Here is a 14,476-nt window from a genome sequence, read left to right as displayed (position 1 = left end):
AATGAATAAAGCTGAACTGAGATGACAAGCAATGCATATCTCTTTACGACGTTGTGATGGTATTTCGGCGAATAGCATATCAATATTTTTGTTATTTCGTCATAATCAGTACAATCGCCAAATTTTGATTTCGAAAGAATTTTTTGTTGATATCTTATGGCAGAAAACAAATTCACCCTAGTATGGCGAGAACGAAAAGTCATCGTGCTTCATAGAGTTAGGGGAAAAATATTTTATAACAAGGGCATCGTAACCCGTGGGCGTAATGTATCATTTATACATCATTTAGCATGTGCAATCGGGAAAAGGGTATACGGTATATGGTAAGAGCAATGAAAAGGGTATACAGTATATGGTAAGAGCAATGGAAAGGGTATACGGTATATGGTAAGAGCAATGAAAAGGGTATACGGTATATGGTAAGAGCAATGAAAAGGGTATACAGTATATGGTAAGAGCAATGGAAAGGGTATACGGTATATAGTAAGAGCAATGAAAAGGGTATACAGTATATAGTAAGAGCAATGAAAAGGGTATACAGTATATAGTAAGAGCAATGAAAAGGGTATACAGTATATAGTAAGAGCAATGAAAAGGGTATACAGTATATAGTAAGAGCAATGAAAAGGGTATACAGTATATAGTAAGAGCAATGAAAAGGGTATACAGTATATGGTAAGAGCAATGGAAAGGGTATACGGTATATAGTAAGAGCAATGAAAAGGGTATACAGTATATAGTAAGAGCAATGAAAAGGGTATACAGTATATAGTAAGAGCAATGAAAAGGGTATACAGTATATAGTAAGAGCAATGAAAAGGGTATACAGTATATAGTAAGAGCAATGAAAAGGGTATACAGTATATAGTAAGAGCAATGAAAAGGGTATACGGTATATAGTAAGAGCAATGAAAAGGGTATACAGTATATAGTAAGAGCAATGAAAAGGGTATACAGTATATAGTAAGAGCAATGAAAAGGGTATACAGTATATAGTAAGAGCAATGAAAAGGGTATACAGTATATAGTAAGAGCAATGAAAAGGGTATACAGTATATAGTAAGAGCAATGAAAAGGGTATACAGTATATAGTAAGAGCAATGAAAAGGGTATACGGTATATGGTAAGAGCAATGGAATCGTTAGAACTGCGTAAACTTGTGGTTAGATGAGTGGTTTACAAACTTGGCGGTTGCAATCTTTGTGAGTTCAAATCCAGCACGAAGCAAGCTTTTTATTCAAAGAATTTAATAGGTATAACTGGACAGACAGATAATGACACCAAACTTTGGGATTTACATTTATAGGTTGGTTGGTCAAATTGATAACTAGCTACTTTCTTTAACAACAATACTTCCTGTTGCTAATTGGCTGGTACTACTACTGTTGCTTTACAAATGATTACAATTTGCTTAACGGATAAATTATTCCTGGTTTTAATATAGTTGTCTTTCCTATAATTCTTTTTGCTGTTTTTATACCTCCTTGATTGACAACTCATACTGTTTCTATGAAAGATTGCATTTAATAATTGAGTGTAATCTACGTCTGCTGAACTTTCATAGTGGTCTGCCATGCTCCATCCTTCGAAGGTACAGTTGTACTTATATAGGGATACATGTTTTAAATTCTTCTTTTAAAATTTATTTTAAAATGAGAACTTATACAAGTGATGAATTGAGAGATATGGTTATTGACCATGAACATAGCACTGAGTTAAAAAACAGCGATGCTTTACATATAAACAAGTTTAGGACAAACAAAGGGCAGAGATCAACGTTGCATTCAGCTGCAGTACTGTATCATAAACATCTTAAATATTTGACAAAGAAACATCTTAAATATTTGCCAAATTTGCCTCTAACTGCTCTGAAGATTCGACTGGCCGAGCGCCTGTAGGAATGTTACAGCTTGAATGGAGTTGCATGGAGTGAAGAGATAAAGAGAGCGGTGTTTTTTTCTACTATTTATAGATGCTACTGGTCTGCCTTGTCTCTAGTTTTAAACTATCTGGCAGTTCCTTTTGCTAATATTTTGTGTGTTTTTATATTTTGATGTATTATCTCATTGTAACACAGTAAACCCACGCACTCCCCATGCATATGCACGCACACGCACGCACACACACACACTAATGACAATTCACTGTTCAATATCTATTTATAGACCATTTTAAGCTGATAGTGTTTTAGTCTACCTTCATTGCTTGTCACGTCGCTCACCATATACCAGTTTTTCAAGCAAAAGTGTGCTAGTGCCATGGTAACAGGTTCCTCTTGTCATTTATCATGACTGTTTAGAAGCATCACAAGTAGCATGAAATAAAAATGTCGACTGCATGTCTGATAAGGGGTCATTAAGGTACTTGTGCTTACTTTGTGTCTGTCAGTGTGTACTTACTTCGCTACTTACTAGCTAGTAAGTCCAACTTTACCAGGTCTTTGTGTACATGACAGTTTTTAACTGCACATTGTATTTTCATGGGAGAAATTTTTATGATTGTCTGCATTTTCTTACTATCTGCATTCTCTTCGCAGATACATCACTTACGAGGAGTTTATTGGTGTTGACAAAAACTGGGGCTTCCTCAAGAAATATTATGAAGATAATCCTCAGCACAAAGTCCGACTTCAATTTGGAACTCTTGCTGACTACTTCAGGTTTGTGTTAGTTAACTATCTAGTTCAGCATACTTATCTATTACTACAGGTTTATGTTAGTTAACCATCTAGTTCAGTATACTTATCTATTACTACAGGTTTATGTTAGTTAAACCATCTAGTTCAGTATACTTATCTATTACTACAGGTTTATGTTAGTTAACCATCTAGTTCAGTATACTTATCTATTACTACAGGTTTATGTTAGTTAACCATCTAGTTCAGTATACTTATCTATTATTACAGGTTTATGTTAGTTAACCATCTAGTTCAGTGTACTTATCTATTACTACAGGTTTATGTTAGTTAACCATCTAGTTCAGCATACTTATCTATTACTACAAGTTTATGTTAGTTAACCATCTAGTTCAGTATACTTATCTATTACTACAGGTTTATGTTAGTTAACCATCTAGTTCAGTATACTTATATATTATTACAGGTTTATGTTAGTTAACCATCTAGTTCAGTATACTTATATATTATTACAGGTTTATGTTAGTTAACCATCTAGTTCAGCATACTTATCTATTACTACAAGTTTATGTTAGTTAACCATCTAGTTCAGTGTACTTATCTATTACTACAGGTTTATGTTAGTTAACCATCTAGTTCAGTATACTTATATATTATTACAGGTTTATGTTAGTTAACCATCTAGTTCAGTGTACTTATCTATTACTACAGGTTTATGTTAGTTAACCATCTAGTTCAGTGTACTTATCTATTACTACAGGTTTATGTTAGTTAACCATCTAGTTCAGCATACTTATCTATTACTACAAGTTTATGTTAGTTAACCATCTAGTTCAGTATACTTATCTATTACTACAGGTTTATGTTAGTTAACCATCTAGTTCAGTATACTTATCTATTACTACAGGTTTATGTTAGTTAACCATCTAGTTCAGTATACTTATCTATTACTACAGGTTTATGTTAGTTAACCATCTAGTTCAGTATACTTATCTTTTACTACAGGTTTATGTTAGTTAACCATCTAGTTCAGTATACTTATTTATTACTACAGGTTTATGTTAGTTAACCATCTAGTTCAGTGTACTTATCTATTATTACAGGTTTGTGTTAGTTAACCATCTAGTTCAGTATACTTATCTATTACTACAGGTTTGTGTTAGTTAACCATCTAGTTCAGTATACTTATCTATTACTACAGGTTTATGTTAGTTAACCATCTAGTTCAGTATACTTATCTATTACTACAGGTTTATGTTAGTTAACCATCTAGTTCAGTATACTTATATATTATTGCAGGTTTATGTTAGTTAAACATCTACATGTAGTTTAGTACACTGTTAGTAGTGTTCTCTCTTTTATTCAAATGTCAGTTTTCAAGCATTTCAGATACTTAGACATCTGAATATTTCATCAAGTAGAGTAGCCAAGGCAAAAAGCAATACACAGCTATTTATCCTATTATCTTATTGATCAGGTTACTGGAGGAGCATACGAGAGATCATGAGTATCCTGTACTTTCCGGAGACTTCTTTCCTTATAGCGACAACAGTGATTATACTTGGGTTAACTCAACCCCTTCTAACACAGACTCTGCACCTACATACTGGACTGGCTATTTTACTACAAGGCCGCTTATTAAAGGTATAGCTTTGTTAACACTTAACACTTAGTTAACACTTAACACTCAGTTGCTAAACTAAATTGGCTGCAATTGTTAAAAGGCCAACCAAAACAACGCTTTCCAACCAAAACAGTGCACACCAGGTAGTTTATATTACGCAACATAAGCTTGAAGGAGACAGTCGCCCGAGTCAGGGCTAAACTAAAAAATAAACATGGTTGTAGTTGTATCCTGCTTTAGATCTGTGTGATGTAAAGATGAATTTGCTAAAAGTATTGGTATTTTTCTATCATTTGTGATTGTTTTGATGTTTGAGGTGATTTGACTGCCAGGATGTTTCAAGATTAAAATTGACACAATTTGATCACGGTTAAAAAGCTCAGAAGAAAAATACGTTTCCAAAAATGATGTCATCAGTTCATCTTTACGCTGTAGTGGTTTGAATCACGATTGGAACTACTATTTATCAAAATATAAAGTAATTATGGCATTCGCTAATATTAACCAATCAAATGTCAGCTTCAAACTGGGCTAGTCAAGCTGGATTGGGCATAGCTGAAGAGAGGCACTTGAAACCTTTGGTTTGAAAGCAAACCAAACATTTTGGTTTGCTTGCTGTGTTGTCACTCTGTTGCTGTGTTGTTGTTGGGCTTCATGCAGCAAGTAAAGTTTCCAACAGTAGATGCTTCTGTGGATAAAAACAGTGGAAGTAACCAAAACCTAAACTCTTGAAACCAAACAACTTCAGTTGTGCTCAATCTTGGTTCTATCAGCACAATCAACACTCGTGTTCAAGTTAACAATTTTATTAGCATTTGCAATATTTATTTTCATTTCTTCTCAAATGACAGAAACTCTTTGTTCTCGACTTTGAATACAGATAAGGCAATAGTACCACCCAACAACAGCTAATAGCTATAAACAATTGTTTGAGTTTAATTCTGGCCTGTTAGACAGCTTCTAAAGGACTTTGGATGCTCTAACTTAGATATGTGCATTTCTGAAGATTAATTGTGGTCAATCATGTGACTTTCATGTGACCAAGACTCAACTTGCTTTGGAAAGGCACAACCGATGCTCGCATTTGGTTAGACAAGATATTATTAATGAATACAATATTTACTTTGCTTAGTCGTAAATCACTGATTAATTTGTAAATCAGACGAACATAATCCGATTGACCGTAACATAAAAAATAGCTGAAATGACGTCTATTTTTTCTAATTCGGACTTCTGTAGCCTCTTCATACAAACACCCAATGCTTTGGCCGAAATATGCCACTTTAAAAGCTTGTTTAATTTGCCATGTGGTCACAGCTTCCGTGTTCTCTTGACTTTAAAAACTTATCACGCGCTGAAATTTTTATCTTTCACCTTAATGATTATTTTAGACACCAAGTTTCTTGGTATATGTTTTTAGTTGTTCTCAAGATGTTATTAAAATTGTTATACTCACAGTGTGTAGTGAGTATAAGGGTAAAAGTGGTATACACTGTGGTACAGTGTGTACCACTGTGGTGCAGTGTGTACCACTGTGGTACAGTGTGTACCACTGTGGTACGGTGTGTACCACTGTGGTACAGTGTGTACCACTGTGGTACGGTGTGTGCCACTGTGGTACGGTGTGTACCACTGTGGTACGGTGTGTACCATTGTGGTGTGTACCACTGTGGTACAGCGGTACACACTGTACCACAGTGTGTACCACATTTTTTTCTTGCATGAGCTGGGTCACTTGTGATTTACTTATTTAGGCATAACAATAGCGATTTTCATTACTACAGCCTCAACTGTCGTATTCAGAGCTGTTACCGGCTCATCTCTAATCTCAGTGATCTGACAAACCAAAATCAACTTATCAAATACTAACAATCACTGTCTGCTTACTCCCATTTGTGACCAATTGGATGCTAAAACTGTTTTGTTTACTTATTTTATCATCGACTACATAAATCTTTTATCTAAAACTGTGTCATAAATTGCACTTCTGGTAATTGTCATCAAGTCTTCTGCACTTGATTGAAATGGCTTTTCCGAAGTGAACAACCAATAGTTGATAGCACCGGTTATTTGGGAATTAGAAAGGTTTTATTGGTTAATTTTCTTTTGCAAAAATCTTGAAAGCAATTTGGCTATGTTATAACAAACTGTGAAATTGCACAAATATATTGTGTACTAGCTGTGCTTCCCGGCGTTGCTCGACTAATAAAAAAATCTTCGGACAGAAAATTGATTTGTATTTAACATATAACAATATTTGCCATTCTAACTTTCAAACTACGTATCATGAAAGAAGTGTTTTGTGTAGTTGACATAAATTAAGAGAGGAAATAAAAACAACTGTAAAGGTTTTCAAACTTTTTCAAACAACTATAACTTTCAAACTTCATATCATGAGAAAAATTTTTAGTGCAGGAGAACTGAATTAAAATTAAATAAAACAACTGTTAAGGTTTTCAAACCAATGTAAATTTACAATTTCATAACTTTCAGCGTCCTATATCTTTTAATTTGTACAGTGGAATGTCGGTTTGAAAATGACTTCTGTCATATTGAAAATATGACAGAATATCATAGCATTTTGTAGTTGAAATTTTATTAGAACAATGTCTGCCCAAAATGGTTGAATGAAAAATTAATATTAGTAATAAAGATTGGAAACTAACCAAGTAATAATAACAGTGATGGGAAAATGAATAATGTTTAAACTTCAAACACGATACTCAAATTATGTTTAAAAGGATGCAAGTTGAAATAATAATGACGATGAAACAAACTTTAAAAACTTATATTATAAACTTCAAAAGTTATAAGAAGTTTATAAAAATAATAAGAGAGTGTAAGTTTATGTATCTATATATATTTTCCTCAAAGTACGTAAATGTATGTAAATATAAGAGAGTGAGGAATAACTGATACTTGTAATCTTACACAATAAATCTTTCAGCAATCTTACAAATGTTTGTTGTAAAATGTGAAATTAATTACGAATTACTAGTTGGTTAGGCTTAGAAGGAAAGATGTGTAAGCTAATACACCTAGCTGTACAACCCGGCGTTACTCGGGTAATAAAAAAGTCTGTGGACAGAAGAGTGATTTGTATTTAATATATAACAACATTTGCCATTCTAACTTTCAAACTACATATTATGAGAGAAGTGTTTTGTGTAGTTGAAATAAATAAAAAGAGAAAATAAAAACAACTGTAAAGGTTTTCCAACTTTGTCAAACAACTGTAACTTTCAAACTTCATATCATGAGGAAAATGTTTTGTGGGGGACAACTAAATTAAAAATGAATAAAACACTTGTAAAGGTTTTAAAACCACTGTAAATTTAAAATTTCATAACTTTCAGCGACGTATATATTTTAACAGCGTACAGTAGAACCTCGGTTCGAAAACCGAGTTGTTGGAGATCCGAAACAATTTTTACCATTAGAATGAATGTAATTAAATTTTAATCCATTCCGAGGTGGGAAATCAACTTCAGTAAAGTATTTTACATTTTACACCGTAAACTGTACTGTATACTGCATACTATAAATAAAAATGGGTAAATATCGATAAATCGGTAAAAGATCGTGTTTAATTTTAATGAAAGGGTTTCTATTTACTTTAATAAAAGGTTTTCTATTTATGACGATGAAAAAAGAAAACAAAAGTAAACATTCCGTATGTTTTGCTCTTAAAACATCAAAAAAATTTAGGGTTAAGATACACTGGCAAAAATTGCAGAAATTGATAATGAAACAGCAAAAACATGCAACAGATCAGTTACATCATAAATCGTAGAAAAAGGAAAATATAAACAGCAATGGCACGTTTACTTCACAACTTTGAAGGAGAATCCTCCTCCAAAACAATTTAGGGTAACTCGACTGGAGGGGTTATCTCTCTAGCAAGTCTATTCGGTAAATCTCTTCGTTTCAGATGGTCCTTCCCTTTTTGTAAAAGATTTTTGAAGCGTAAATTGCTTCTCCATTTGTTAACGGATGTTTGCATGCTGTTTCCGGAACTGTTCCAATTTCAATGGGCATACTCTCGAATTTATGTTCGAGATCCGAGACAAACAAATCTCAAAATCTTTGGTGTATAAGCGAGTTGGTCAAGAACCAAAGCATCCAAGAGCCGTTCCACTGTATATAATCAGTACACAAGTCGCCAAGTTTTAAGTTTACTTAAGACTTAAGATAACTTATTGTCTATATCGTGGGGCCGAATAAATTAGTCCTAATGAAAAAAAGACGAATAAGCGTCGCGTTGCATACACTTAGGTTCCAAAATATTTCTGAACAGATGCATCATAAATCGTGGATGCAAGGCTAAAATAATTAGCACGCGCAAGATCTATCCGTTATATGAAAATGTAACTGATTACTATGGCGTTTTAGCTCAGTGGTAGAGCGTTCGGATTACAAAATTGTCGATGCATTCGTCGTGAGTTCAAATCCATCAGAAAAAGGAATCACAATATCAAGATTTTAAGATCTATAGCCGGAATGACAGACAGACGACAGACATACTTTGAGAAATATATATATATACAGTCAAACATGGATAGCTCGCCCACGGATAGCTCGAACACATGGTTAATTCGAACGGTTTCTTTGGTCCGTTCCCACGTAATGATAAATTGTTATAGATAACTTGAACTCAACACTGTTAACTCGAACTCAACACTGTTAACTCGAACTGTTTTTTGCCCAACGGCTACCGAAACGGTTGTTATCGCTTTAGAAAATCACTTTATTCCAAGCCATAGAGGTAAACCTCAACTCTTCGTAATTCATAAGCGTCATTATTACCACCATCGGCAAAATATTTTTGTCAACGACTTTTCTAAAGGTTTGGTGAAATTTGAATTGTACCAAACATCCGCTTAGCGATCGCCCTTCGGAAGCGAGGTAATCTTTGCATAAACTTCAAGAAAAATCGGCAAAATTGATCGTGGGTAAAACGCTCAAAAGAAAAAGATGTCTTTTCTTTTGAGCATTTCAACAACGATCAAGTTTTGCCAATGTCAATCTAAAAAATGTCCTGGCAATAACATCACCTCAAACAACAAACCAATCTCAAGTGATAGAAAAATCTCTATAATTTTTGATAAAAACGTTTTAAACTTTACATTAGAAGCATTTAATTTGAAACAAGCCATTTGTGCTTTTGATTTATATTATACATGTAGTTTGTATATGTACATGTATCTACTAATGAGTAAATACATGGACTTGTGACAGTGCTCTGATAACTTGAACGCTCTGATAATTCGAACACTTTCGCTCTGTCCCGTGAAGTTCGAGTTATCCATGTTTGACTGTATATAGATAACCATTTGTTAGCACTAGGTGTTATATATTGGGTATATCCGTTTATTAACGTAAGGTATTAGATATAGAGTATCATCCTTTTTAACACTAGATGTTATTTATGGAGTACAACCCCTTGTTAGCAGTAGATGTTGTATATTGAGTATTACCATTTGTTAACACTAGATTTTATATATGAAATGTAACAGTAGGTAATGCTAACAGTAGGTTTTATATATAGTGTAACACCTACTTAACATTAGACGCTATATATTGAGTACAACCCCTTGTTAACAGTGGGTGTTTTATATTGAATATAACCCTTTGTTAACATTAGTTGTTTCATACAATAGACTGTTTGCCAATTCTAGGAATAAACAATATCTGTATAACCAAGCACTCATTTATTGCGCGTTCATGTATTTCAGCGTCTGCATGTTCTTGAAGGAATGATTTAACGGACATTTAGCATCTGATTCCTATTGTAAAGCAAACTAGAAGGTACTGGTATCATTATTACTTTTTGATGTTTATGGTTTTTTAGTTGGCATAAAGAGACTTGAAGTTTTACTCAGACAGGCTGAGATCTTGTATTCAGTTTACAAACTGGAGTCTAAGGATCTCAAGACTGTCTCTGTGCTAGGTTTAAGCAAAGCAAGAGAAACTCTTAGCTGGCTCTTGCATCATGATGCTATTACAGGTGAGTGAATAACTTGGTTGACATGAAAGGATAAGAGTTTGATTTAGTTACTTTGATGTAGCTATCAGGTCATACTAATGTTACGTTTAAGGATAAACTGACAGAAAATGTTAGTAGGTTTTACCAGAAAGTATCGGTATTTTTGTATCATTTGCGATTATTTTTGATGTTTGAGGTTATCTGACTGCCAGGATGTTTGAAGATTAAAATTGACGAAACCTGATCTCGGTTAAAAAGCCCAGTGGAAAAGTGTGGGCGAAATGGTGTCACTAGCCACTATCATTGTTATAGTTGATATCAGCTATTGCGTCTAAGTTGCATCGTTACCCGTCTCTATTCGATCGGCCTTTTCGCAAATATAGACGTCATAATCGCACTTTCACTTGATCTGAGTGTTTTAACCCTGATTGTGTTTTATCGATTTTAATCTTGAAAAAATCTTGGCAGTCAGATCACTTCAAGCATCAAAAACAATTGCAAATGATAGAAAAATACCCATACTTTCTGATAAAATCAACTAAAACCTAATGCAAGTTCATCTTCAAGAGACTGTTGAACCCTGTTAATCCCACCTTTACTATGATCTAGTCTTATCGACCTGTCAGCCAATAAACTCACTATACAGCTGCATCCTGTTACTTAGCCTTGGGGTTTTATGACAGGAACCAGTCCCACGGAGACTATTTTGGACTTCATGGTGCATCTGAAAAATGCTACATCCAACCTGGAAAATTTTTCTGTTGATCTCGCTCACACGCTTGGAACTAAGGCTACCGAGGTGCAGAGAACAACTGAAGAGTTGGTTTTCGACACGTCCCCTCACTCTCTCATCTCGTATGGAGGTTTGTTGGCTACGCGATGGACTCATTTTCAGCTGCAATTATATTGTTATAAATACTAAGCATCCAGAACAGCAGCCTTAAGGTACAGGAAACATCTGGAACGTACTTCATTAATTCCACATAAACTATTTGTCATAGTTGTTGCACATCTGACCGGCTGTTCAGGAAAACTACTTCTAACTATTGTATGCTGTCAAAATCTCCTTAATGCAGGTTTCAGATGCTGTGGTTGTAGATGACACAGAGGATGTAAAAAGAGTTATTTCAGTGGAGACCGGCTCAGACAAAGTCTTTACCCTTTACAACTCCTTGCTACACGCTGTTGACTCTCTTGCCCATATCAAACTGAAGGTATTCTTTGTTCAACTTATATCTATCTGCACATGACGTTTACGTCACAAGGGTACTTTTTCATTATCTTCATGTTGAGATATTAAAGCTATACTATGGCTTTAGTAGAATTGTTCTTTCTACAAAGGCAAGTAATGAGAGTTTGTGCTCATACATGGCTTAAACATCCTGAAATGCATATCCTTGGATGATTAGGTGGGCCTCTGAGTGCGTAGTCTGCAAGAATCTATCAGCCCGTTTCAGATGTGGTTTTGTTCTCAAGTTAGCTTTTACATATGATCTTTTTTTTAAGTTGCCAAACATTGCACACCTTACAAATGTTACATCATTAAAAATGTTTTGGTCTATCATAGAATGTATTAATGAACTCGCTACTGTAATTGCCCAAATCATTGGCTACTCGACATGCGCTGGTCAAGAGTCATATAGAAATAGTCAGCCAGAAATATCTTGTTAGCGTTAGTAGACTATTATTATCATTAATATAAAAAGGCATTGATTATTAATTAATTATATTATTAATATAAATACTTTGAGTTGAATTTTCAGCTTGATTTTATGTAGCTACAGCATTTCTTAGAGGCTATTAAAGCCGGTTTGCTATCAAGACCTCTAAATATATGTAAGTGGTATATCTATTACCATTTTACTGTACACTCAGTTCAGTGTACTAACGCATACTGGTATCTATGAGAATACGACAGTTAGCAGGTTAAAAACATGGAGAAGTTTTAGGTACCTTTACAATAACGCAAGTTTTAGCAGTATGCTGAGTGTGCTGAAACATTGGGCCATTCGCAACTTGGCTGATAAATATTTTCCTGAACCACATACATGTATCTTAGCACTCTAAAAATCTGTTAAGACATATACCATCGATAAATTGAATGTGAACTTGCACGAGGATTGTCCTGGCACCAGAATCTCTAGTATTTAGTAGCTGAATATAAATAGGTCTTTAGATGAATCAAATTGTAAACCATTTGCATTGTTGAGGCAACGCCGATATGTTTAGAAAGATTTGCAGCTGTAAAACTTTGCTGATTGTTTGCCGAGCATCTATGACAGACTGTGCAATGCTCACAATTTTGGTGATGGCTGTCGTGGATTGCTTGATCTACATTTTCTTTCATGACAGTTGCTGTTGGACTAGCATGTCATTGTTTGCGCTAGCGCATTATATAATGAGACGGCTATGCCCCGGACTATTCGCCGATGTAAACACGGATAGGTTTGTGAAAGTGTGAAAGTTGTTATCACAGACGATCACCGAAGTATTGTGGCATTAATACTGACATACACGGAGGTAATAATAGTATTAACCGACCTTTGCTCCTATTTAAAATGAAGATTGTAAGCCAACAATAAATACAGACACTCGTAAATATTTATAATTTATAGTGATGAATTTTTCCACTCTATTCCATTTTTTGGCTATATTGGTAGTTTTCTGATGCTTGGTTATTTACGCGAGAGGAATTGTTCGGGTCTGTTAAAAATTTTTAAACATGAAAAAATCTATATACTTGGAGTGGTAGAATTTATAAGAGTTCTAGAATGAAACTTATAAAGTACTGTGATCAAGTAAGTGTGCAAGTACAAGTGTAATAGATTCATGCTCAAACACTTCCCTATATATATAAATCGCAGTATTTGTTTGTCGTTTGCATGTTCAGTTATAGCGATCAAGTTATAGGAACGAAATGTCCGCTTTGCGTTTGGTTTGAACTTTGAACCTCCAGTTCTACAGACAGGCATATTATCCATTAGACTACAGGTTCAACTGGCTTTACCATGGAATAATTGTGGACATATTTATGCACCTATCAATCTTTAATGCTGATTGGTTAAAATATCACACATGACGCGACGCGTGTTATTGACGTTTTCTACGCGCGTGTGATCCTCAGCTAGGACGCTTGAAGATCATCATCGCATGAGAGATCATGATGCAATCTTTTTTCCCCTTACACTAAATTCAGAGAGAAGGACACGGCTCTTATTACTAGCTTAAGTTACTCAAGTTCATTGGGTAAAGAAACTTGGCCATTTGAAAATAAATTTTCTATGCAAATTTTTTTTATTACTCGTGCAACGCCGGGCATTCGCCTAGTCGAGTACGTAATACAGTAGCCAGATAACTACCAGCTTCAAGCTAGGATATTCGCAGTAATCAGGTGCATTGTTTTATGGCTGAGGTAAACAATGAGCCCTAGCTCCATTCTCACTTGATACCTTCATGAGGAGGGTAGTTGGAAGTCAAATGGTTTCTGATGGATTCAAACCTGTGGCACCTTTGCACTCAAGGTGCAAGCTACGGGTCTATGGAAAGATAATGAGTGTAGAAAGCTAGTCTTGTCTATAACTGCTCAACAGTTTTCTAACCAAACTTATGCTATGGATGAAATCAGTTAGTTTATATAGAAGTTAAATTTCATGAGTTCAATCTGAGAATTGAAACACTAAGTGACTTTTCTGGCCCTGTACTTGACTCTCTTGATGTCTTCAGCTTATTCTGCTGTGGTGTAATGAGAGATTCTGGTACCAGTTTATCTATAGAACTAGTCGTATTTTGCTACTAAATGCTAGAGATTCTGGTACCAGTTCATCTAAAGACCAATTCGTATTTGTTACTAAATACTATAGATTCTGGCAGGGGAAACATATTTATCATATCGTGGATTCTATAGCTGCCTGCATGTTAGCGATCGCTGTGAAATACTATAGCTTTTTGTAGGTTGCTGCTGGTAGAACTGAGCTCTTTCTAACTGACTCATCTGGAAAACAACTACCTTGTCAGATAAATCCCATTCTCAATCCTCGCTATGGGCTCGTGAATGACTACGTTGAACTGGTATTTGCCATTTCTCTTCCTTCAATGGGTAAGAGCTGAACAAGTACAGCTTTAATGAGCTGCTGTTAGAGACAGTTTTCCATGAAGAAACTGCAAAAAGATGCCCCTACCACGCATTATTTAGGTTGTCAAGGCGTCTGCTGTATGTCGCTATCTGACCAAG

At 34.8% G+C, this 14,476-nt stretch overlaps 1 protein-coding gene across 3 annotated transcripts in view; it reads left to right on the top strand.

The window, feature by feature from the left end:
* The window catches only part of LOC137397627 (alpha-mannosidase 2-like), a 39,622-nt gene that overhangs the window by 12,334 nt on the left and 12,812 nt on the right, over positions 1–14,476 (top strand). For all 3 annotated transcript variants that reach the window (XM_068083924.1, XM_068083922.1, XM_068083923.1), the window contains exons 8-13: positions 2,537–2,659; positions 4,113–4,279; positions 10,111–10,266; positions 10,929–11,108; positions 11,344–11,459; positions 14,197–14,341. In XM_068083924.1, coding sequence (XP_067940025.1) covers positions 2,537–2,659; positions 4,113–4,279; positions 10,111–10,266; positions 10,929–11,108; positions 11,344–11,459; positions 14,197–14,341 — 887 coding nt within the window. The remainder of the gene's footprint in view (positions 1–2,536; positions 2,660–4,112; positions 4,280–10,110; positions 10,267–10,928; positions 11,109–11,343; positions 11,460–14,196; positions 14,342–14,476) is intronic.

This window comes from Watersipora subatra, chromosome 5 (genome assembly GCF_963576615.1).
Source record: "Watersipora subatra chromosome 5, tzWatSuba1.1, whole genome shotgun sequence".
NCBI lineage: Eukaryota > Metazoa > Bryozoa > Gymnolaemata > Cheilostomatida > Watersiporidae > Watersipora > Watersipora subatra.
This window is presented reverse-complemented; position numbering and strand designations above follow the sequence as displayed.